General features: G+C 37.0%; 1 protein-coding gene across 1 annotated transcript; it reads left to right on the top strand.

The window, feature by feature from the left end:
* Nucleotides 1-1151: 1151 nt before the first annotated feature.
* LOC127627221 (uncharacterized) lies at nucleotides 1152-25957 on the top strand. Its single transcript, XM_052103563.1, has 20 exons — nucleotides 1152-1183; nucleotides 3167-3280; nucleotides 3403-3435; nucleotides 5630-5713; nucleotides 6897-6950; nucleotides 8148-8201; nucleotides 9396-9449; nucleotides 10539-10592; nucleotides 11051-11098; nucleotides 11553-11680; nucleotides 11797-12072; nucleotides 14203-14295; nucleotides 16732-16885; nucleotides 17651-17692; nucleotides 19635-19762; nucleotides 19875-20150; nucleotides 23601-23693; nucleotides 23980-24139; nucleotides 24832-24914; nucleotides 25025-25957. The coding sequence occupies exons 2-20, from the start codon at nucleotides 3223-3225 to the stop codon at nucleotides 25103-25105; spliced, it is 1953 nt and encodes a 650-aa protein (XP_051959523.1). The 5' UTR covers nucleotides 1152-1183; nucleotides 3167-3222; the 3' UTR covers nucleotides 25106-25957.
* Nucleotides 25958-27555: the final 1598 nt, after the last annotated feature.

Raw genomic sequence — 27555 nt, 5'->3', positions numbered from 1 at the left:
TAGTCTACAAAACATAGTTTACACAAACCTCATAAATCAGTGTGAAATACATCTTGATGACAGTTTGCATATTTTTGTGCTCATTTTCTTGCCAGCACATTTGGCTCAGCGGCAGGAGACACACAAGAATATCTGTCAGTAGTCCTTGTAATGAATTCTTTGCTCTTGTTGTCCTATCCAGTCCATTTATGTTTTTTCAGTCAGATATACAGTATGTGAGAATTCAATTTCATTTCAATGATGGAAAAGGAAATTCTGTGGAAACATGAAAACGCCACTGGGCTGCAGGGTTGGCATCTGGGATGAACTTAGGAGAATTATTCACATAAATGAAAACGCTGACAACCAAACAAAGAAAGAGTGAATTAAATACACCCAAAAATGTCTGTAAAAGTTTCAGTAATCAGAGATTACAATTATGCATCACAAATGAGAATGAGAGGGCGGCAGTTTTAAAATAAACAATTATGCACATGATTAATTAGAATGAATTACTCAAATAATTTTTTTGAAGCGAAATATGAGATTCGCAGTGAACTGTGAAATTAAGTGCAGCTTTGTTCATTGTAAAAACTATGTGCCACAAATTCCAAAATATCAGTGAAACTGATCAACAGTCAAGTGGCAGGAGAACCGCAGTGTGACTTTGGAAAGCTGTGGGAAGGGAGATATTTGATATGCGGGAAGAGGGAGCCTGAGCTACATTATCAGAAGCCTAATACTGCTAGAGATGCTGCCATGCTTCATTATGGGCACTAGAAGCCTATGCACTGCACAGAAATATATCAAGTAAGATGAATCTATGATCTGCTCCTTTTTGCTTTGGATTTGTTTCTCATGAGAAGACTCTTATAAATTCATGGTTTTAACCAGCATCCAAATTAATTTTAAAGGTTTAAGGATTGTGTTCAGTGGCCTACATTTTAGTAAGTGAAATAGAGGGAGCAGAATAGTATTTCTTTATAATGGTATTATTTTTAATGAATCTTTTCGTTTGGGATATTTTGCAACTGAATATGTTTAACAGAAGCAACTGATCAACATGCCATTTTTTTTTATGACATACATGGAAGTTTTTTACCTTACACACGGGGAGGTGACATATTTATATTCACTGAAAGCTTCCTGCTTGCCAGTTTAATTCACAGTATGTTGCAGAGCATGTTGGATGAACTTATCTGAGGTAAGTCAAATATTTATAGGTTTGTCTTTAATGTTACATTTTATAAGCTATATACTTTTTGATAGTTTAGTCTCATCGAATGGACATTACATAATGATAATTTTATGATTTTTGCAATGGTTATAAGTTGGAGACAACATAATGGATTAATGCTTTTTCAAAACAGCAGGGAATTTTTTATATGATATGGCAATATCATATGCCAGTGTGTAATAAATAATTATTAATAATAATATTTTTTAATTCAATTCAAATGTATTTCTAATGCACTACAGCGTAGACCATATGCACCAGTGACGTGCGGTGATGTCTTAAAGAGGCTAGGCACTGAGTTATGAAAGCCAGATTACCTGATTTATTGTTTAAGCTAATAATACGTAATAACAGTGAACGTTACGCACAAGCGCGACATATCAAGAAATGTACAAATCAGGATGTATATAGTGTACTCTCTCTCTCTCTCACGCACACACACACACACACACACACACACACACACACACACAAGCGCACAGCCACATAGCCAATCTTTTCTTACATACCAATCAGTTTGAAATGATCGGATAATTTTTGGGCCCTTTTGCTGTACTAGTCCATCTAAGGCTGGCGTAGACCTCCCTCTTGCAATTAACTCATATTTGGAATTAAAATCGAGCTTGGAAAAATTTCTTAATTCCGTGATTACAGCCGGTGCTGTCATTTTGATTTTGAATTTGGCGGGGATTAGGCATGTAGGCTACGCTAGCTGTGATGTAATGACGTCAGCTACGCAAATGTCCAGGAATATCTTGATTTTAATTGGTCCATGTCTGATACGGAACGGAGATGATTACGGGCATAACATATTTACGTCAAAAGGCACAGCAGATTTGTGCTTTTTGCCGTACGTGTTAAAGAATACAGGATCGAAGTGCGCATGCGCAACATGGGATTTCCGCTTGTCGTCTGCAATGAATGGACCGTAAAAGCACTGCTTATTCTACCATTTGTTTTTAGTTGATTATGCGTAACTGCTACATTTGTCATCATAACGTCTAAACAATTTGAATAACACACATATTGCATATATAAATCACAAGAATAAAAAGTAAAAATATAAATACAAGTTTATTATTTAATAAACATTTTATTTTTGAATTTTGGCAGGGTAGGCAGTGCCTAGTTTGCCTACCCAGACCGCACGTCAGTGATATGCACATACATAAGAATGTTTAATACTGCTCAGAGCAGGCATAAATGCATTTACACAGCAATTACAAATGCATAAATAATTAATAAGATTACTGTTTCAAAAATAAAAATATGAATATAGAAACTTGAATGAAAATATGTAATTATATTTGAAATATGAAATGCATGAAATGATGTCATGACATCAACAAAGGTTAAGGCTGCTCTGATACTGCATTTAATTTACACAGAACCAAAGCAGCATTAGATCTGCCTTTGATAATCGTGGCCAGGGACGGATCATGACTTGCATTATCTCCAAGGGCCCCCTCCAAATGTTGTTGAGCGGGGGTGGGGGGGGGGGTCATTTTCAAGGTCAAATGTTCTTTGGGGGGGTGGGTGCATCAGAAGTTTAACCCTTATGTGACTGTCTAGAGTGAACAGTATTCAGTCACTTTCAATTCATTTTTATTATGTGTTGCTTATAGGGTAGCCAAAATACAATGCCCACGTATGTGGATGTGCCTTAATGGTAGATATGTTGGTTATTATACAACAGATTTAAAATCAATCAGATTTCAGTGTCAGATCACGATTATGTCGGATTAATTATTTATAAGTGTTTTATTAAAACTGCACATAGATATTTCCTTCATGGAACAGAAAAGGAGATGTTAGACAGTTCACTTTCATTGTATGGAAAATGATTGGTGAGACTGATATTCTGCCTAACGTCTCCTTTTGTGTTCAACGGAGGAAAGAAAGTCACCAAAGTCTGGAATAACATGACAATCAAGTTTAATCTGATTACAGAACAAGAACTTCTACATTCTAGTTTTATATCCGGCTTCATCAGATCCAGTTTGAGAATGCCTCGTGTTACTCAACATCTGCTGGTGTTCACAATCATATTAGTCCTTCCACTGGGTAAGATTTTGTTTACTATCAGAATATCAGTCTTAAAAGTGTCAAAGACACTAAAAATGCATTCATAAGGTACATTTCCTATTTACTTATTTCTAACTTCTTTTAATGCTCTCTTTTAACAGCCATTGGACAAACAACTACAAATCCATGGACAGGTAGAACCAGTTTTTCTTTTCTCTCAACCCATAATCATAGTCTACATGAACCTCATAAATCAGTGTAAAATACACCTTGATTACAGTTTGCATATCTTTTTGCTCATTTTCTTGCCAGCACCAGATATATTTGATCCCATTCAAATTCCGCGAGAGAAAGGAAATTCTGTGTAAACGTGGGAGCAACTGATGTCGCTGTTTGATAGAGTTACCTTAGAAATATGATTGCTTTATACATTATTTGAACTCACATTTCATTATATTTTCTTAGTTTTTTCATAGACAGTCATTTATTTTTCTCACCTGCAGCCCAGAGAAAACGCCAGTGGGCTGCAGGTGCGGTGATGAACTTGCAAAGCGAATCACAAAAACAATAATGTTGACAACAGAACAAAGAAAGACATATTAATATAAACATATATATATATATATATATATATATATATATATATATATATATATATATATATATATGCAAGCAGGCAAGCCCAGTTAAAATAATTTATATACCATATTGTTGTCACATCAGCTAAATATGTTATATGCTATAAATATGCTATAAGTATGCCCTTTTGAAACAATTTGGCAGTCCATATCAAATAATGAGTTAAAAATTAGATTAAGCACATTGAATTTTGGTTGTCCAGGTACACTGTAAAATCGAATTAGTTGAACTTACATGCATTTTTAAGTAAACACTTTTTTGGCTCAAGTAAAGTGAACTTAATTATTTAAGTACAGTTAACTAGTAACAAGGAAACTTAACTCATCTGTGAGTAATGAATTGCTTAGGTTAAAGCACGTTTTATAGACTGGTCTCTTTGTTAGCAATATGGCACTTTGGATTCTACTCAGTACTTCATTATGCACGCACACTGGCGGCCACAAATTTGGAATAATGTACAGATTATGCTGTTTCGGAAGGAAATTGGTACTTTAAATCACCAAAGTGGCATTCAACTGATCACAAAGTATAGTCAGGACATTGCTGATATATAAAAAAACAGGCATCAATCAAACACCTTATCCTTGAGTAATCATGCTAAATTGCTAATTTGGTGCTAGAAAATCACTTGCATTACATCAAACACAGTTGAAAGCTATTTGATTTGTTAAATGAAGCTTAGCATTGTCTTTGTGTTTGTTTTTGAGTTGCCACAGTATGCAATAGACTGGCATGTCTTAAGGTCAATATCAGGTCAAAAATGGCAAAATGGCATCACTTTCAGCTTACTTCACGAATGCAGTTAAAGGTGCTATATGTATTACCTTTACTGTAATAAATCATAAAATGACCATAATATGCCATTAGAGAATTAGGAAACATGCTAAGTTAATAATGGCTTCTTTGATAACAATGCTACAACCAGTAAATTCTACTTCTATTTGACGTTTCCATTCCGGGCCGGAATTCGGTTTATTTTTGGCCTGTGTGATCCCGCCTACTGCCCTCTCTCCAATAGTATTTCGACAGCGCCGGATTGCCAGATTTGAACAAGGTTACAGGCAAACAACACTGCGTGCTGCAGCCATGGAAACCAGCAGACGAACTGGATCAGAGATAACAGATTTCACCCGACCTAAAAAGCTTCGCCATCAGTCTAAAAACCACCATGACCAGAGGCGTAGTGAAACAAGGATAAATATTGGAGATGCCTTAAAGCCCTGAAATCCTTTAAAACGGATGCCATATTGGCTAATTTGTATCAACATTCTGGCAACCCGCATGAGCTGTGAGTCTGGGGACGGGGCAGACGACTCTCGATATTTTGAATTTGGACTGCAGTACCCATTTCAAACACTTGTTGTCAATCTTACATATCACACCTTAAAAGCTTTTAATAAAACCATTAAAAAGTATTATTATTATTATAATAATTTTTTTCAAATTGTAATAGTAATTTTTAATGTTATTAATGACCTGACTATACATTGTGATCAGTTGAATGCCACTTTGGTGAATACAAGTACCAATATCTTTCCATAAGTGCAAAATCTGAACATTATTTTGTGTAAATCTGCACTTTTGTAAAATAAAGCTGAGTAGAGAAGAATGACTTAGATGTATCAGGCTCCAAGTTCACCTAATTATAGTTCTCAGGAGTAATAGATGATTCATGCTGGTCTAAAGAAATATTGAAAGATGATGCTTAATATGTGTATTATAGTTTCTGTTCATTTTCTATTAATGAAGGTAGCACCACAGCAAGCACCACAGCAAGCACCACAGCAAGCACCACAGCAAGCACCACAACCATTGGATCAGGCAATTTCTCAGGTAAGTTAATTTACATAATCTGAAAGCACAAAGAATAAAATATTGTGTTTTGGTGCCACATTATATGTGACCGTTGTAAGTGCATCATTGTACCCAGATTATTATTTTTAAGTAAATGGAGAGACGATCGAAATTGCTTTTTGTACTAATCAACATAATGCCACAAATGCTGTCAACAAAGCTCAACTTGTTTTTGTTTGCTTGTTTGTTTTATGTGAAAACAATGTTCTTAGGAATAGATGTACAGTTTGATCAGGTTGCAGAAATAGGTCTTTTGGTGCTTGACCTTCTGATTTCCACAAGCCATGTTTTCTGAGTTATTTCCCACTTTAATTTCTTTTGAAAGATATTTAAAGGTTTTATCAGCTAAACTGATCAATGTACACAACAGCATAACCCATTGAACAAACCGTACGCCGTTCTCTCACAGCCTCATTTTAATTTACACGTTATTAAATTTGACTTCTTCTGAGTATCTGACCATGTCCAACTCAATCAAAGGTAATAATGCTGACCATTTCATTTATTATATTCATTATTTTATATCAAACCCAGAACAAAACAAACAAACAAAAAACAAGCAAACACAAAACTTCTGGAAAGGCTTTTTGGTGCGCTGAAGATCGAGGAAATACATGTTTTGATCAGTGCTTACAGCTTCTCAAAACGTAGTCGTATGTAGTCGAATATAAATATATTATTTTATGGTAAATCCTATTTTTGAAGACTTAATTCAATGTGGCAACACTGAGGTAACACCATAATGGTGATGACAAATCACAACTATCAACCAGCTACAACAACAACAGTCATAAGAATTAAGACTGTTATAATTTCTCTTGTCTTGATCAAATATACATAATTTATTCATGCGCAAGGGCTTATGGGTATTTCACACAGCTGCAATGTTGTACTTGATCATTCTGAGTTAGTATGACTTGAGGCCAAAGTTAAAGAACATTTATTTTTGAGTTATGATTACAAAATGTGTATGATTCAGGGTCATTTTGGGCTATTGTCACTTAAAATATTTGGGCTAAAATAAAGTTCTAAATAATAAAGCTTACAAACGTAGTATACATTACAAATGAGAAAGTGTAGCCATTTTAAATTAAACAAGAATGCACATGATTAATTTAAAGCAAATGTATATTTGTTGATTAACATTTCTAATTTTTTTCAGTGGTTAGGAACATTACCCAGACTACTGTCACACCAAATACAACTGCAACGACTGGTAATGTAACTTACTGTGTACTTAGTTAGGTTACAGTGTGAAGAGTGTTGTGTGTTGTGTTTGTGACTGTATGCACAGAAAAAAGAGTGTGAAAGGTGCAGATGCAGAACTAGTTCCTTTGCAGAACACCATGTCTATCAATTTCCAACCTTGTTATATACTATTAAAATAGATGTCTCTTATTTTTATATCTTGTTATATAATGCAAAATCATTCATACATGTTTAAATGTGTCTAAAGTGTCCAAAATACAATTGGGTCCATTGTATTTGGTATTTATTTGAAAACTTTATTGTTGTTGTATTCTTGCCCACATTTCAAAATAGTTAAAAGTATAGTTATAATACATCAAATTATAATTATCATGAGTAATGGATGAATCATGCTGGTCCAAAAAAATCTGAAATATGACGTGTATTATGTGTAATTTACATGTCATTAAATTTGACTTCTTTTCTGAGTAACTGACCATGTCCAACTTAATCAAAGGTAATAATGCTGACCAGTTCATTTATTATTTTCATTATTTATATCAAACCCAGAATAAAAACAAACAAACAAACAAAAAAACAAGCAAACACAAAACTTCTGGAAAGGCTTTTTGGTGCGCTGAAGATCGAGGAAATACATGTTTTCATCAGTGCTTACAGCTTCTCAAAACGTAGTCATATGTAGTCAAATATACATCTATTATTTTATGGTAAGTCTTAATTCAATGTGGCAACACTGAGGTAACACTAATCACCCTAATGGTGATGACAAATCACGACTATCAACCAGCTACAACAACAGTCATAAGAATTAATACTGTTATAATTTTCCAATAACAATTATTATATTTCTTCAGAAGTTCTCGTCTTGATCAAATATACATAATTTATTCAAGCGCAAGGGCTTATGGGTATTTCACCCAGCTGTAATGTTGTACTTGATCATTTTGAGTTAGTATGACTTGAGGCCAAAGTTAAAGAACATTTATTTTTGAGTTATGATTACAAAATGTGTATGATTCAGGGTCATTTTGGGCTATTGTCACTTAAAATATTTGGGCTAAAATAAAGTTCAAAATAATAAAGCTTACAAACGTAGTATACATTACAAATGAGAAAGTGTAGCCATTTTAAATTAAACAAGAATGCATATGATTAATTTAAAGCAAATGTATATTTGTTGATTAACATTCCTGATTTTTTTCAGTGGTTAGGAACATTACCCAGACTACTGTCACACCAAATACAACTGCAACGACTGGTAATGTAACTTACTGTGTACTTAGTTAGGTTACAGTGTGAAGAGTGTTGTGTGTTGTGTTTGTGACTGTATGCACAGAAAAAAGAGTGTGAAAGGTGCAGATGCAGAACTAGTTCCTTTGCAGAACACCATGTCTATCAATTTCCAACCTTGTTATATACTATTAAAATAGATGTCTCTTATTTTTATATCTTGTTATATAATGCAAAGTCATTCATACATGTTTAAATGTGTCTAAAGTGTTCAAAATACAATTGGGTCCATTGTATTTGGTATTTATTTGAAAACTTTATTGTTGTTGTATACTTGCCCACATTTCAAAATAGTTAAAAAAGTATAGTTATAATACATCAAATTATAATTATCATGAGTAATGGATGAATCATGCTGGTCCAAAAAAATCTGAAATATGACGTGTATTATGTGTAATTTACATGTCATTAAATTTGACTTCTTTTCTGAGTAACTGACCATGTCCACCTCAATTAAAGGTAATAATGCTGACCAGTTCATTTATTATTTTCATTATTTATATCAAACCCAGAACAAAAACAAACAAAAAAAACAAGCAAACACAAAACTTCTGGAAAGGCTTTTTGGTGCGCTGAAGATCGAGGAAATACATGTTTTGATCAGTGCTTACAGCTTCTCAAAACGTAGTCGTATGTAGTCAAATATACATCTATTATTTTATGGTAAGTCTTAATTCAATGTGGCAACACTGAGGTAACACTAATCACCCTAATGGTGATGACAAATCACGACTATCAACCAGCTACAACAACAGTCATAAGAATTAATACTGTTATAATTTTCCAATAACAATTATTATATTTCTTCAGAAGTTCTCTTGTCTTGATCAAATATACATAATTTATTCAAGCGCAAGGGCTTATGGGTATTTCACCCAGCTGTAATGTTGTACTTGATCATTTTGAGTTAGTATGACTTGAGGCCAAAGTTAAAGAACATTTATTTTTGAGTTATGATTACAAAATGTGTATGATTCAGGGTCATTTTGGGCTATTGTCACTTAAAATATTTGGGCTAAAATAAAGTTCAAAATAATAAAGCTTACAAACGTAGTATACATTACAAATGAGAAAGTGTAGCCATTTTAAATTAAACAAGAATGCATATGATTAATTTAAAGCAAATGTATATTTGTTGATTAACATTCCTGATTTTTTTCAGTGGTTAGGAACATTACCCAGACTACTGTCACACCAAATACAACTGAAACGACTGGTAATGTAACTTACTGTGTACTTAGTTAGGTTACAGTGTGAAGAGTGTTGTGTGTTGTGTTTGTGACTGTATGCACAGAAAAAAGAGTGTGAAATGTGCAGATGCAGAACTAGTTCCTTTGCAGAACACCATGTCTATCAATGTCCAACCTTGTTATATACTATTAAAATAGATGTCTCTTATTTTTATATCTTTTTATGTAATGCAAAATCATTCATACATGTTTAAATGTGTCTAAAGTGTCCAAAATACTTTTGGGTCCATTGTATTTGGTATTTATTTGAAAACTTTATTGTTGTTGTATTCTTGCCCACATTTCAAAATAGTTAAAAGTATAGTTATAATACATCAAATTATAATTATCATGAGTAATGGATGAATCATGCTGGTCCAAAAAAATCTGAAAGATGACGTGTATTATGTGTAATTTACATGTCATTAAATTTGACTTCTTTTCTGAGTATCTGACCATGTCCACCTCAATTAAAGGTAATAATGCTGACCAGTTCATTTATTATTTTCATTATTTATATCAAACCCAGAACAAAAACAAACAAAAAAACAAGCAAACACAAAACTTCTGGAAAGGCTTTTTGGTGCGCTGAAGATCGAGGAAATACATGTTTTCATCAGTGCTTACAGCTTCTCAAAACGTAGTCGTATGTAGTCGAATATAAATATATTATTTTATGGTAAGTCTTAATTCAATGTGGCAACACTGAGGTAACACTAATCACCCTAATGGTGATGACAAATCACGACTATCAACCAGCTACAACAACAGTCATAAGAATTAATACTGTTTTAATTTTCCAATAACAATTATTATATTTCTTCAGAAGTTCTCTTGTCTTGATCAAATATACATAATTTATTCAAGCGCAAGGGCTTATGGGTATTTCACCCAGCTGTAATGTTGTACTTGATCATTTTGAGTTAGTATGACTTGAGGCCAAAGTTAAAGAACGTTTATTTTTGAGTTATGATTACAAAACGGGAAAGTGTAGCCATTTTAAATGAAAGAAGAATGCACATGATTAATTTAAAGCAAATGTATATTTGTTGTTTAACATTCCTAATTTTTTTCAGTGGTTAGGAACATTACCCAGACTACTGTCACACCAAATACAACTGCAATGACTGGTAATGTAACTTACTGTGTACTTAGTTAGGTTACAGTGTGAAGAGTGTTGTGTGTTGTGTTTGTGACTGTATGCACAGAAAAAAGAGTGTGAAATGTGCAGATGCAGAACTAGTTCCTTTGCAGAACACCATGTCTATCAATTTCCAACCTTGTTATATACTATTAAAATAGATGCCTCTTATTTTTATATCTTGTTATATAATGCAAAGTCATTCATACATGTTTAAATGTGTCTAAAGTGTTCAAAATACAATTGGGTCCATTGTATTTGGTATTTATTTGAAAACTTTATTGTTGTTGTATTCTTGCCCACATTTCAAAATAGTTAAAAGTATAGTTATAATACATCAAATTATAATTATCATGAGTAATGGATGAATCATGCTGGTCCAAAAAAATCTGAAATATGACGTGTATTATGTGTATTAAATTCTCTGTTCATTTTCCATTAATGAAGTTTCCACCACAACAAAAACGACATCCATCGGATCAAGCAATTTCTCAGGTATGTTAATTTACACAATTTGAAAACAAAACTAATATAAATATTGTGTTTAAGTGCCACATTGTATCCAGATTGATTTTTTTTTTAAGGAAAGGAGAGGCCGATTCAAATAACGTTTTGTAGTATTCAACATTATGCCACAAATGCTGTCGACAAAGCTTAACTTGTTTTGTTTGGGTTTTTTTTATTATTATTTTTTGCATGAAAATGATGTTCTCATGAATAGAGGTACAGTTTAATCAATAGGTTGCAACAATAGGTCTTTGATTATAGACCTTCTGATTTTCACAAGTCATGTTTTCCTGAGTTATTCTTCTAATGTAAATTCTTTTGAAATACATAATTTGTTTTAATGTATTATAAGCTGAACAGTTCAAGGTACACAACAGCATAACCCATTGAACAAACTGTGCATCTGTTTTACTATACACTTCTGTTCTTTCTGCTCCACCAGGAATCTTTTACCCGTTCGGCTCTGCAGCAGGAGACACAAGCAATATTGCTCAAGATGATGGAAGCTCGAATTTGATTGGCCTGTTGAGTCCATTTAAGTTCTTTGAGCGTACATACCGCCAGATTTATGTAAGAATTCAGTTTTCATGTTTAGAATTTTCATTGTTTTATAGAAACACATCTGAGAAGTAAAAAGATTTCATCTATTTGTCTGGTAGAATTTTGACAGATTTCTCACGTTACAGGTTAATAATAATGGACACCTTACATTCAACCAATCTTCAGGGCAATATGTCCCATACTACTTTCCTGCTAAGGGAGGCAAAGATATAATTGCTGGTTTCTGGACTGATCTTGACAACAGGAGAGGTGTTGTTTCATATCAGCAGTACACAAATGGAAGTGTGCTCACACATGCCACTCAGGATATAAAACAGTATTTCCCTGATCTGAGCTTCAATGCTACTTGGGTATTTGTTGCAACTTGGGATAAAGTCGCTTACTGCTGCACCACAAACACAGTAAGTTAGTTTGTTACTTTTTCCTGAACTGTGACTGTTTAAACCCTCATATTCCCAGAGACCCAGAGGATATAAACAAAAAGTCTAGGTTACGGATGTAACCTCCGTTCCCTGATGGAGGGAACGAGACGTTGTGTCGGAGAAGTGACACTAGGGGTCTCTCTAGAGCACCGGATATACCTCTGATCTATGAAAAAAGGCCAATGAGAAGTTGGCAATTAGTATTTGCATACCCCGCCCCCGGACATACGGGTATAAAGGCGAGGAAATACTATGAGTTCATTCAGGATTTTTCTGAGGAGCCGGAAATGGTCCGGCCACTACAGTGGCTCAGCGACGTGGCCGGGAGGACACAACGGGGGGGCGCTGATCGGTCTTTGAGCGTAGTTCCTGCAGCACATCAAGAACAGGACTACCCAAGTGCAAGTTTGAAGTGCCTTGGCCTGGTGTTGGTTGCAGGTGGGGCCGTGGCATGCAAGGCGGAAGCGGAAGTTCTGAGACGCTGCCACCTTTGAGGGTAGTGAGAGCGGAGGAGCGAGGAAGCCGGTTCTGGGCAGTAAAAGGTGCCCTTTTACGGCTTACTCAACTCGTCATGCACGTCCGGGAAGAAAGCAACCAGGGGACGGCTGTGAGCAGCGCACATGCCCGTGGAACCAATCAAGTAGCCGTGAGGGGGGGCGGGATTTTCCGGTCCAGCCTCGCGCTCGCAGTACCCAGGAAAGCATAGCAGACCTCTGTGCTTCAGGCTCAGACTGAGCGCGCAGACCCGAAGGTGGCGGCCCAGACGAGTCATCAGCATCAGACGCTGCTGTAACGCTCTCCGATGCAGCGGAGAAGTCGTCATCCAATTCTGGGAGCTCCAGGGACCGGCAGGCCGGCCGCGAAGCTGGCCGCACTCATCCCGAGCTCAGAGGGAAGCAAGCAAGTGTGCAGGGGAGGCGGGTGGTTCGAGGGGATTTACCCGGCGAACGTAGCCCGTCATTATCCCCAAATCGCCTCCATCGCCAGCGGCGTCAGCCCCAATCCCTTAGGAAAGAGGTGAGGCGTGGGGGGGGCGGCTGAAGTGGCTCTCTCTCATGACAAAAGAAAGCCGCGACCGCAATGCTGTCATGGCTATGTTCTCGCACTGAGAACATAGACAATTCACCATTCGTGTAATCGCAGCCCAGGCACGCAAGGCAGCTTTTATGCCCATCAGAGGAGGGGAGAAATCAACCGCATCCAGAAACTACACAGAGGCGGAAACACATCTTTAAAACGACGCGTTCTGAAAATGACGTTCAACGCCAGCTGTGTATTTGCTCTTTTAGAGAAAATAACTCTTTTAACTGCACTGTCGATGCTCCCAGGGGCAAACTGCACTGCCGTGCAGAGAAGGAGAAAGCCGCTGTAATGCGCCGTAGAATCCAACAGCATGCAGAGCGTCAGAGGAATACAGGAACAGGTGTGACTCGTAGCAAACAGCATGCACAACCATCGGCTCCGAAGAAAATTTCTGAATGAACTCATAGTATTTCCTCGCTTTTATACCCATATGTCTGGAGGTGGGGTATGCAAATACTATCTGCCAACTTCTCATTGGCCTTTTTTCATAGATCAGAGGCATATTCGGTGCACAAGAGAGACCCCTAGTGTTGCTGCTCCGACACAACGTCGAGAGAGCGACAGACGGGGAACACAAACATATAATGTGTGTATCACAAAGTAAGCATGCATTTTTCAGAAAGGTGATTGTGACTCAGAATAGTAATGGTTTTAAATTGGGGTAAATTGTGCATTGTGTAGAAATAATAACAAAATAATAATAAATAAAAAAACAATGAAAATGTATATTAGTTGCATTTACACAAGTTATATAGATAGGTTATTTGAGGACTTAAGAATTTTCATGGAGGATGTGTGAAATGTTTTGTGATGTGTGAATTCTTTTTTAATATATGTAGTTTATAATCAGTTCTCAGAAGTCGTTCTGACACTTTTGTTAAATATTATAATTGTTGTTTTTATTTTAAGTTATTAACAGAAAAAAGATCATGAGGTATCAATGTACTGTAACTATCACAGACTATGTAGAGTAAAACATGATATTTTCAGAATTGGAGTGACAAACCTTGTTTTCATTCTTTTCAGGAAACTTCTTTTCAAGTGATTTTAATTTCAGATGGTAATTCTTCCTTTATTCTGATGAATTATGGAGACATCGCTGGGAGAGAACAAACTATTGTACAGTATTTCTATTTCTCTCTCTTACACACACACACACACACACACACACACACACACACACACACAAACACACACATATACGCACACGCACACACACACGCATAGTAGCCAAAATTTGTACTCAAGCAAAAGTACTATTACTTAAAAAATTACTCAAGTAAAAGTAAAATTACTAACATAAATAATTACTCGAGTAAGAAAGTATCCAATTAAAAGAGTACTCAAGTAGTGAGTAACTCGTTACTTTCACAAATGACATAATTGATGGTAACTCCCCTATATTTCATTACATAATACACATTGAACATGTATTACAGAATTATTATTTGTATTATTAACAATGGAAATTGTCATCATTCATCATCATTTTGTTCCAAACCCATATGACTTTCTTTCTTCCATGCAACATAATAAGGAGAGTTTAGACAGAATCACTGAGTCACAATTTACTTTCATTTAATTTTGAAAGTAAATAATGACTGAGATGGTCAGCCCCTAACATTCTGTCTAACATATTTTGGGTTACACACAATACAGAAGGTCACAAGCGTTTGAAACACATGAGGGTAGGAAAATAATGACAGAATTTTACATTATGTCTGAGCTATCACATTAAAGGGATAGTTCTCCCAAAAATGAAAATTCTCTCATCATTTACTCACCCTCATATCATCACAGATGTGTATGACTTCCTTTCTTCTGCAGAAAACAAATTATGATTTCAGCTGTGCAGGTCAGTACAATGCAAGTGATTGGGTGCCAAAAATTTATTTTCTCCAAAAAGCCCATAAAGGAATCATAAAAGTAATCCATAAGACTCCAGTAGTTAAATCAATATCTTCAGAAGTGACATGATAGGTGTGCATGAGAAACAGATACATATTTGTAATTTTTTGCTAGAAATTATTCTCCCAGCCCAGCAGGGGGTGATATGCAGAGAAGAATGTGAATCATCAAAAACACAAGAAGAAGAATGTGAAAGTGATCTGTTTCTCTGTTTCTCATACACATGATTTCATAGCACATCACTTCTGAAGATATTACTTTAACCATTGGAGTTGTATGATTACTATTATGCTGACTTATGTGATTTTTTTTAGCTTTAAAATGTTGTCACCCATTCACTTATATTGTATGGACCAAAAGAGCTGAGCAATTCTTCTAAAAATCTTCAGATAAAAGAAATGTATACACATCTGGGATGGCATACGGGTGAGTAAATGATGACAGAATTTCATTATGTGGGTGAACTATCCCTTTAAAGGCTCTTGTCAGATCTGATGAATTTGTCAATAAGAAGAGAGGTTTGGAATCATTTCTAGTAATTATTATGGTGAAAACATGAACAATGTCCCGCAGGGACAATATATATAATGCTGAAATAAAAACCAAAGCAAGATCATGCTTTATTCATGCCTATTTTCATTATCTCATAGCTTTTAGTTTTTAGTTCAGTGTAGTTACAGTTTTCAGTGTCGAAATAATTTAGATAATTAGTTCTGTACACAGTACTGTTGCTCCCTAAACACAGAGTACGCAGCCTACATAGGGCACCAACCCCAGTCGCGGAACACTCTATCTGCCATACGATAGTTTGGCTTGAGTGACAGTCTTTGACAACGTGTGCAGCTGTATGCATTAATTAATATTAAATCCAGTAATGTAACGACAGGAACGCCGCCCATTGCAACAAAGTAATAATACGTTTTTTTAAGTGAGAGTAGAAAGTACCCACTGTTAAATCTACTCAAAGTAATTTTCTCCCCAAAACGTTGCTCAAGTAAATGTAACGTAGTAAATGTAGCGCATTACCACCCACCTGTTTTTAAGAGATAAAGTACCATTAGCCATTTGCTATCACACAATAAACCCGACAGGATGATCAGGACCCCGACACGGAGCGGAGGTTTATTTTGAGGAAACAACTGTGCTTGTTACATGGCCACTAACCACATAAATAAATATATCATAAAATATTGATTTGCTTTGAAATTATGTAAATTTAGAAGAAAAAATTGAACAGCTGAAATCAACCTCTGATATGCATCTGAATTCTGTAGGTGTTTATTTTGTGAAAGTGACCATCTGACTTCTCATTATACAGCCTTGCCAAATAAATAAATAAATGCACATAAAACATTGATTTGAGTTTAAATTATTTTATTACCTTACTGGTAGAGATCGCACAGTGATACGAGAAGCATTGATGTTTGGTGGTTACAGAGCAAAACTAGACCGCTAGATAGTACCATTGACCAATCAGAATTGAGTATTCCAGACAGTTTGGGAGTCTAAAATGTATGTTTCCTATTGACACACTAAAGCTCAAGATATATATAACCATCTTAAGACAAATGCTTTTGTGAAACCTGTTAAGATTTTTACTGTATATATATTTGTATATAAATAATTAGTTTTGTATTGTTTTTACAGGCTGGTTATGACACAGAAAAGTCCTCACAGTACTTTGTGATTCCTGGGTCAAACAACGGGAATGGGAATGTGAATCTCAAATTCTCCAGTAATGTAAATGTTACAGGTCGTTGGGCCTTCAGAGTGGACATTGACCCAAACAACATCTCAAAAGGTAGAAATTTCTAACATCATCATCATCAATACATCATCATCATCAATATTATAGTGTAGTCATATGTCATAATGTGTTATACTCTGCTGTCTGGAATACTGGCATACCCTTTATATAGCAGAGCTAGTTTCATGTCTCTCCAATCACTCCGTGGTCTCTTTCATCTTCATTAGTTTGTGAAACAACTCCTTTTCTTTTGTTCTCTATCATTTCTATCATTCTTCTATCATTTTTTGTTGTTAAAGGATGATATATATATTCATCACTTGTATATATTGTATACAATGTCCCCTAAAAGTATTTGGACAGTTAAGTCACACTTAACAACTGTTGTCAAGGTGATTTTCAGTAGATGTATGAATCCTGTTTCACTGAAGTTCACACAGGTGTCCTAACAGAGTTTCCACAGGTGCAGCACTTTAACTATGAACATAAATACATATGTCTTCATTTTGAAAGCGTGATGGTGTTACAGTATCTACCGTTAAAAAAGATGTCTCTTGTTTTAATATTTTGTTTTATAATGCAAAGTCATTCATACATGTTTAAATGTGTCTAAAGTGTCCAAAATACTTTTGGGTCCATTGGATTTGGTATTTATTTGAAAACTATATTGTTGTTGTTGATGTATACTTGCCCAAATTTCATTATAGTTATAATACATCAAATTATAGTTCATCAAATGATAGTAATGGATGAATCATGCTGGTTTAAAAAATACTGAAAGATGACGTGTATTATGTGTATTTGTATTTCTTTTGATAGAATTTAACACCACGACAAACATCGGATCAAGCAATTTCTCAGGTATGTTAATTTACACAATTTGAAAATACAAACAATAAAAATATTTTGTGTGTTTTTGTGCCACATAATATGGAACAATTTATGTGCCTCATTGTATCCAGATTTATTTATTTTTTCAGGAAAAGGAGATATAAGTCTAAATAACTTTTTGCAGTAATCAACATAATGGCACAAAACATGTTTTTATTTTAATTTGATTTATTTGATATAGATATTTTTATATGAAGTTCTTAGGAATAGAGTTTAATCAATAGGTTGCAGCAATTGGTCTTTGAGCCTTAGATGTTACAGCCTTATTCCAAAATTGATTAAATTCATTATTTTCCACAAACAATACCCCATAATGACAACGTGAAAGAATTTTGTTTGAAATCTTTGCAAATGTATTAAAAATAAAAAATTAAAAAATCACATGTACATAAGTATTCACCGCCAACCTCAATACTTTGTTGAAGCACCTTTGGCACCAATTACAGCCTCAAGTCTTTTTGTGTATGATCCTACAAGCTTGGGACACCTATTTTTGGGCAGTTTCTCCCATTCTTCTTTGCAGGACCTCTCAAGCTCCATCAGGTTGGATGGGGAGCGTCGGTGCACAGCCATTTTCAGATCTCTCCAGAGATGTTCAATCAGGTTCAGGTCTGGGCTCTGGCTGGGCCACTCAAGGACATTCACAGAGTTGTCTCGTAGCCACTCCTTTGTTATCTTGGCTGTGTGCTTAGTGTCGTTGTCCTGTTGGAAGACCTTCACCCCAGTCTGAGGTCCAGAGAACTCTGGAGCAGGTTTTCATCAAGGATGTCTCTGTACATTTCTGCATTCATCTTTCCCTTGATCCTGACTAGTCTCCCAGTTCCTGCCGCTGAAAAATATCCCCACAGCATGATGCTGCCACCACCATGCTTCACTGTAGGGATGGTACTGGCCAGGTGATGAGCGGTGCGTGGTTTCCTCCAGACATGACACTTGCCATTAAGGTCAAAGAGTTCAATCATTCTTTCATCAGACCAGAGAATTTTGTTTCTCATTGTCTGAGAGTCCTTCAGTTGCCTTTTGGCAAACTCTAGGCGGGCTGTCATGTGCCTTTTACTGAGGAGTGGCTTCCATCTGGCCACTCTACCATACAGGCCTGATTGGTGGAGTGCTGCAGAGATTGTTGTTCTTCTGGAAGTTCCTCCTCTCTCCACAGAGAAACGCTGGAGCTCTGTCAGAGTGACCATCGGGTTCTTGGTCACCTGCCTGACTAAGGCCCCTCTCCCCCCGATCGCTCAGTTTGGCCGGGTGGCCAACTCTAGGAATAGTCCTGGTGGTTCCAAACTTTCATTTACGGATGATGGAGGTCACTGTGCTCATTGGGACCTTCAATGCTGCAGACATTTTTCTGTACCCTTCCCCAGATCTGTGCCTAGATACAATCTTGTCTCAAGAGGTCTACAGACAATTCCTTGGACTTCATGGCTTGGTTTGTGCTCTGACATGCACTGTTAACTGTGGCACCTTATATAGACAGGTGTGTGACTTTCCAAATCATGTTCGATCAACTGAATTTACCACAGATGGACTCCAATCAAGTTGTAGAAACATCTCATGGATGATCAGTGGAAACAGGATGCACTTGAGCTCAATTTTTGAGTGTCATGGCAAAGGCTGTGAATGCTTATGTACGTTTTTTTATTTTTAATAAATTTGCAATGATTTCAAACAAAATTATTTCACATTGTCATTATGGGGTATTGTTTGTAGAAGTTTGAGGAAAATAATCAATTTAATACATTTTGGAATGAGGCTGTAACATAACAAAATTTGGAAAAAGTGAAGCGCTGTGAATATTTTCCGGATGCACTGTATGGTCAATTTTTTTTCAGGGCAATTCCTGTTTTTGAACTCTTAATTCAAGGTGTCAAATTAGTTTTACTATACACTTCTGTTCTTTCTGCGCCACCAGGAATCTTTTACCCGTTCGGCTCTGCAGCAGGAGACACAAGCAATATTGCTGAAGATGATGGAAGCTCGAATTTGATTGGCCTGTTGAGTCCATTTAAGTTCTTTGAGCGTACATACCGCCAGATTTATGTAAGAATTCAGTTATTCATGTTTAGGATTTTCATTGTTTTATAGAAACACATTTGAGATGAGTAAAAATCTATTTGTCTGGTATAATTTTGACAGATTTCTCACGTTACAGGTTAATAATAATGGACACCTTACATTCAACCAACCTTCAGGGCAATATTTCCCATACTACTTTCCTACTTATGGAGTCCAAGATATCATTGCTGGTTTCTGGACTGATCTTGACAACAGGAGAGGTGTTGTTTCATATCAGCAGTACACAAATGGAAGTGTGCTCACACATGCCACTCAGGATATAAAACAGTATTTCCCTGATCTGAGCTTCAATGCTACTTGGGTATTTGTTGCAACTTGGGATAAAGTCGCTTACTGCTGCACCACAAACACAGTAAGTTAGTTTGTTACTTTTTCCTGAACAGTGACTGTTTAAACTCTCATATTCCCAGAGACCCCAAGAATATAATCATAATTAAGTACATACAATATATCATAAAAGGAAAATAAAAATAATTATTGGAAAATGAACCTCATTGTCCCACTTTAATATGACTTAATCAAAATTAATTTGACAGATCTTACAAGGACATAATCTTTCTATATCAGGATCCTGTCACTTTGTCTGTCATGTTTATAGTGGTATTGGGATCCTGACAGTCATGTTCTGTGTTTTCAAGTTCGGAGAGTGGTGTCTGGGTCCTGTCTCAGCCTATTTTGGTTTCTGTTCTGGGTCGGGATCCGGACACTTATGCTCCATGTCTCGTCTTTTGTGAGCGCATAGCTTCGGTAATCTTGCCGTGTGCTCTTCTGTCAGACTTGTGTGTTGTGTGAGTGCACATGGCTGTGTTTGGTCCTTCATCACCATGTGCACTTGTGTCTATTTTAGTCTCGTGTGTTAGCTAGTGGTCGACCGATATATCGACGGATATACTGACTTTTTTAAATCGGCCGGTAACTTTTCCCGTTTGGCAAATTTTTTCTTGAGGGTGCCGAAAATCGCCTGCTTGCATGTGAAGTGACTGAGACATGTAAACAACCAGTCATGGGTAGTTTTATTATTATGTGCCATTGTGTTAATACAATAATAGTCTGGTGTACAACACAGTCTCATTTTAACGGTTCGCATATAAGAGCCACGGCAGATGCGTTTGAGCTCAAACCGACGGTCTCCGCGGGCCATGAGGACTAAATTCTTCCTCCCCCATCCCAAGCTGTTCCGGGAGAAGTCACAAGGAGCCAGGTAAGTGCTTCGATGTCCCTGGACTCAGCACCCCAGGCACCTCCCATCCCCATCGCGAGGCCCCGCCTGCCGGTACGTCCGACTCTATAGTCCCCTTGGTCCCTCTTGCAAGGAGCTTGGGGGTGTGGCTCGCACTCCCCAACCCATCGCTTTGGCTGATCAGGACCATCCGACTCGGCTATGTGGTTCAGTTCGCCAGGCACCTGCACAGATTCAATGGAGTCCACTCCACCACGGTGAGAGGCGAGAATGCCGCTGCCTTGTGTGCTGAAATTGCCTCCCTTCTACGGAAGAGCTCGATAGAGCCTGTCCCTCCAGCCGAGATGAATTAAGATGAATTATTGGCCCTCCCGGATTTGGTTCTCAGACCTCACGCTCCTCCACGCCCTTCCCATGGTGAAGACCTGGGCTAAAGGTGCTCTCTCTGAAGACCGCCCTCCTGATGGCACTCACCTCCATCAAGAGGGTAGGGGACCTGCAGCCGTTCTCTGTTAGTGAACTTTGCCTAGAGTTCGGTCCGGCTTACTCTCACGACATCCTGAGACCCCGACCGGGCTACGTGCCCAAGGTTACCATGACCCATTTTAGGGATCAAGTGGTGAACCTGCAAGCGCTGCCCCAGGAGGAGACAGACCCAGCCTTGGCGTTGCTGTGTCCGGTGCGTGCTCTTCGCATCTACTTGGACCGCACGCAGAGCTTTAGAAGCTCCGAGCAGCTCTTTTTTTGTTTTGGCGAACAGCGGAAGGGAAGCGCTGTCTCCAAACAGAGGATCGCCCACTGGGTCGTCGATGCCATCACAATGGCATACCACGCCCAGCACGTGCTGCCCCCATCTGGCCTACGAGCCCATTCTACCAGGGGCGTTGCGGCTTCTTGGGCGTTGTCCCACAGCGCCTCTCTAGCAGACATATGTAGAGCCGCGGGTTGGGCAACACCTAACACCTTTGCGAGGTTCTATAAACTCAGGGTTGAGCCAGTTTCGTCCCGTGTGTTATCAGGTGACACAAACAGGTAAGTTCTGTTCAGCTTGCCGGGTGTATCGCTTGTGCATAGCGCCTTTCCCCTCCCTTGAGGTGAAGACGTGCGCTCTTTCCCCTGAACGGTCTTCCTCCCTAGCCTAGTGGCTGTAGACTCTTCGGAGAGGCTTGCTGCCGCCCCGGTACGGGCGTCACTAGGCCCCCATACTGAGGTAAGTGCTCCACATGTGCTGGGTGTCCCCTTCAGCAACCCCGTGTGATGTATATACCACAAAATGGTTTTCCTGCTGGTAATCCACGTCTTCCTTGGACAGAGGGCCCTCTGCCCTGGGTTGCCATGTTTGTAGTAACTCCGACCCCCTTGGGTAGGATCTACCACGGCGCCGCTCCACACGATGTGCTTCCACTCCTAACCGGTAAGACCGTGTGTATTCCACCTAAACCCCTCTGGTCACAACACTGAACCAAACGCTGAAAGCGCCGGGTCTTTGCTTGGCTCCTCAGTGCGATACCTGATGTGTATTTGCAGCATCACTCGTTTTATACCCGTATGTCCAGGGGAGTAGCATGCAAATTCCACACGCCAATTCTCATTGGCCATTTCTCAAAGATCACAGATGTCTAGGCTCCGCAGGAGCGACCCCTAGTGTCAACTCATCGACACAATTTCTCGTTCCCTCCATCAGGGAATGAAGGTTACGTTAGAAACCGAGATGTTTATTTTCCATTGAGCACTCATCTAAAATCTTCCTCTGAAGCACGTATTCCATCAGCCTGAATCAAAAACTTCTGAATCAGGATCAAGAGTTCCTCTGATCCACAAATCATGATGATCATTCCGTGACAATCCAAGCAGGTGATCTTGGCCGTTTAAACTGTCAGGTGATTGCTGCTCACGCTGTCAAGCAAGTCAGCTTGAACTGTATGTGCAATTGGTTTGATTCTGAATTTTCAGAGTAAAAGCAATTACTAATGTGGACATGCCATCCATGGTTGCTGTACTACTGTGTGTACGTTTCTTTCCTTCTTCCTAAACTATGAACAATTTATTTAAGTGAAAATAAATTACTACAATTTTATGACTAAACAGAAATCTGAAATCTTTAGTTTTGTGTGAAATTGTGTGAATAGTGCTAAAAAGACTTTATTATTATTATTGTTTAAGCAATTTTATGTTATTTACTATATTAAATTATGTAATATTTCGGCATTATGTCAGCCACCCTGCTCTCTGGATATCGGTGGACCACTAGAGTTAGCACATGGCTTTGTGTTTGTCTACCTTGTCTGACCCCGCCTCCTAGTTACCCTCATCACTCTCCCTCATTTAGTCCTTGTTATGTTAATTGTCTTCACCTGTTCCACACGTGCCCTACATGTAAATGTTGTGCGCCTTTTCCTTTGTGTAGGGATGCATTTTTCAGAAAGGCAGACAGTTGTATACAAAGAAATTGTTTATCAGTCCTCAGAAGTCATCCTGACACTTCTGTTTATTATTGTTGTTGTTATTAACGGGTCAAAAAGAGCATGAGATATCAGTGTACTGTAACTATCACAGACTATGTAGAGTAAAACATGATATTTTCAGAATTGGAGTGACAAATCTTGCTTTTATTCTTTTCAGGAAACTTCATTTCAAGTGGTTTTAATTTCAGCTGGTAATTCTTCATTTATTCTGATGAATTATGGAGACATCGCTGGGAAAGAACAAACTATTGTACAGTATTTCTATTTCTCTCTCTTACACACACACACACACACACACACACACACACACACACACACACACACACGCACACACACACACACATATACATACATATACACGCATATTTACACACGCTACATCTTAGAGAATGTTGCAAGCAGTTCTTCTAATGTACATTTCCTTAAGACAAATGTTTTTGTGAACATCTTAAATGCCTAGAAAAGTTTATTTAAGACATTTGGACAGTACTGTATATATTTGTATATAAATAATTCGTTTATTATTGTTTGCACAGGCTGGTTATGACACTGTATATTCCTCACACTACTTTGTTATTCCTGGGTCAAACAACGGGAATGGGAACGGGAATCTCACATTCTCCAGTAATGTAAATGTTACAGGTCGTTGGGCCTTCAGAGTGGACATTAAACCAAGTGTAAACATCATCTCAAAAGGTATACATTTCTAACATCATCATCATCATCAATATTATAGTGTAGTCATATGTCATAATGTGTTATACTCTGCTGTCTGGAATACTGGCATACACTTTATATAGCAGTGCTAGTTTCATGTCTCTCCAATCACTCCGTGGTCTCTTTCATCTTCATTAGTTTGTGAAACAACTCCTTTTATTTTGTTCTCTATCATTTCTATCATTCTTTTATCATTTTTTTTTTGTTAAAGGATGATATATATTCATCACTTGTATATATTGTATACAATGTCCCCTAAAAGTATTTGGACAGTTAAGTCACTTAACAACTGTTGTCAAGGTGATTTTTAGACATTTTTAAATGGCTAAAGTGTCCAAAATAAATTTGGGAACAGACCACTGTATTTGGTATATTTTAGAAAATATTGATGTGTGTTTACATACTTGAATTCATTTAATTGAGATCTTAAAATAATTTTCATCCTTAAAACACTTTCCATATATGAGAACTCCTTTATCATGTTAACAGATTCATCGTCTTGTCCAAGCGGAAACAGACGCTGTCATTGCTAGTTTAAAAGATTCACTCAAATCTCCAGAATCTCTTCCATATTCTCAGAATATACGTAGACAGCATTTAAATGTGCATGCTTTCTTCATGGAATTGAACACTGTTTGAGTTTAATGCGAGGCATGTGTGTATCCCTTTAGAAAACGTAATTGGACTTCAAGTGAAACTCACCTCATTTTTAAACCTATCGCACAATGAAAACATTAATCTTGTTTTAGATCAAGTAAGTCAAACTTACTACAAATATCTTCTGTATGCTAAATTAACTAATCATATACAACAATGAAAATGTGCAGCTAAAAAATTATATTTATTTGTCAATTTTTGTTCCAGCTAAAACAGGAGCTGATCAAAAATGGTCTGCCGAACAGCACAGAGTTGACATTAAGAAAAATTCAAAAGACAAATCCATAATCTGAGTCTCACAGGGAAATAAATCAGAGACGTCTTGGACACAACAAATAAGTTTGCCATTGAAGATCGGATGCCTCAGTGTCTTTTTTATTAAAACAATACATTACATAATATATATTCTACATCAGTTAATTCTGTTCCTTTAATTTGATTTGATGATAAATGAGTGATGATAATTAGTATAACAACACTGTGATGTTTTACAATGTGTTTCAAACTGTGTCTGTCATTCTAGACCGAGTATGTGAGTGTGAACGGAGCAGGAAATGGAGTTGGGTGATTTTTGACTGGAGCTCATAAGTTTAGTGCATTAGTGTTTTCTCTCGCTTCCTGATCACACTCTGGGAAATTGCTGTTAATCCGTTCCACTCACATACTGTGATCCAGTTTGTGCATTACTTGTCGGCATTCAAAGCTCAATGCTCTGGATTCTTTTGGAACTAATTTCATTGGCAGAGTAAAAAAAAGTCTATTAACTAAATTGCCAAATTACACAAGTTACTCCATTAACTTCTTGTTTAAAAATGGAAACAAACATAATTAAACCTGCTCTTCTTCTAAAGCCCATTTTACTAATTCATCCATCTATAAAGTACTTACTACGCCTTAGACACACTGAATAGTCTTAATAGTGAGAGTTTTTTAACTTCTAGATGGGAAAACAAAACTTTTGAATGTTTATGGTTAATGGTATTGTGACATAATTGTCCTTATTGTTGTAACAGATGAACTTTAACAAGCCATGGAACAGCTGTTATGGTATATTTTACTTTGTTAACATTATGTTTGTATTGTTGTTTTACTCTTAATATGTCAATAAAAATATGTAATCAATAATCAATAAACAGATAATCTCCCTAAAGACATCTGTGAGTAAACTATATAGTATTTGTAAATGCTACTTTAGATTTATTATTTGGTCAATTCTGGCCACAAAGCTGAGAGGGAAAAAAAGGTCAGTGGTCGAATGTTTTGCACAAATCTTGGTTGTCTGTATGTTTTGCAATATATACTATATACACAGGGGTGGAAAGAGTACTGAAAAATACTACTCAAAAGTAGCTGTCCTAAAAACTACTCAAGTAAGAGTAAAAGAGTAGCTAATTTAAAAGTACTCATGAGTAGTGAGTATTTAGTACTGATTATGAAAGCTATGCCCCTTTAAAATAAAAACTTGATGCTGCAATTTAAAAATAATAATAATAATTTACATTCCCTTTTATGGCTGTTTGCCAGAAAGAATAAAAAATTTAGATATTTTATAGGTGTTTGTGATTGCCAACTTTTAAAATGCATCGCTTATCTATGATACTGTAAACACTACATGAATCTGATAAAAAAAAAAATTGGTAACATGATTACAGAAATGAAAAGATGATAAAGTTATTTTCACTAAACTGATCCCCATTGTATAGCATAATGTATGAAACAATTACATTAAAATCAGTTTGTGTAGGGTCTACATTTCCCTTCACGCTGACAGAGAGAGTTACTGTTGTGCATAAAACATGTTCAAAACAATGCAAGGAATGCAAAAAAAAAAAAAAGAAAGAAAGAAAATAAAGCAGGGTCACTTGGTGCATCATATCTCGCGCAATAGAGGGGTTGAGCAGGGGTGTGGCCACATCGGGCTTTAAAGAAAGAATTCACCCAAAAATGAACATTCTCTCATCATATACTCACCCTTATGCCATCCAGGATGTGTATGACTTTCTTTCTTCTGCAGAACACAAATTAAAATTTTTAGAAGAATATCTCCGCTCTTTTGGTCCATACAATGCAAGTGAATGGGTGCCAACATTTTGAAGCTCCAAAAATCACAAAGTCAGCATTAAAGTTGCATAATCCACATCTTCAGAAGAGATTTGATGGGTCCATTTAAGCCCATTTTTACAATCAATTCTCCTCCCTGCTCAGTCAATTTCCACTTTAACCTTCACTTTCTTCTTCTTTTGTTTTTAGTGATTCGCATTCTTCATGCATATCACCATCTGCTGGGCAGGAGAACACTTTCTAGCACAAATTGACTTAAATATTGATCTGTTTCTCACCCACACCTATCATATCACTTCTGAATTCATGGATTTAACCACTGGAGTTATATGGATTACTTTATTGCTGCCTTTATGTGCTTTTTAGAGCATAAAAGTTTTGGCACCCATTCACTTGTATTGTATCTTGAAAGAAACCATGATGGAGCACAGCCGGCACTTAATCAGCTGATCAGCGGAGAGCGAGACAAAGGGCAGCCGGAGACGCCGGTTCGGAGAGAGAGATGCACGTGGTCGTGTTGCATATGTGTCCGTGTTTGTTTACGTTTGATTTAAGTTGAGTTTCTCATTAAAGTTTACGTTGACTGTTCTGCCGGTTCCCGATATTAAAAATGTCACTGTTTTATTATATTACATTAATACTTTTAAAGCTACTCAAGTTATTCAGCCAAACGTAGT

The sequence above is a fragment of the Xyrauchen texanus genome, chromosome 33 (genome assembly GCF_025860055.1).
Source record: "Xyrauchen texanus isolate HMW12.3.18 chromosome 33, RBS_HiC_50CHRs, whole genome shotgun sequence".
Taxonomy (NCBI): Eukaryota; Metazoa; Chordata; class Actinopteri; order Cypriniformes; family Catostomidae; genus Xyrauchen; species Xyrauchen texanus.
This window is presented reverse-complemented; position numbering and strand designations above follow the sequence as displayed.

Coding starts and splice junctions, on each gene's coding strand:
- LOC127627221 (XM_052103563.1), top strand. CDS start 3,223: ATGCCTCGTGTTACTCAACATCTGCTGGTGTTCACAATCATATTAGTC. Junction 24,140..24,831: donor TGTAAACATCATCTCAAAAG/GTATACATTTCT, acceptor GTATCCCTTTAG/AAAACGTAATTGGACTTCAA. Junction 24,915..25,024: donor TTAATCTTGTTTTAGATCAA/GTAAGTCAAACT, acceptor TTTTTGTTCCAG/CTAAAACAGGAGCTGATCAA.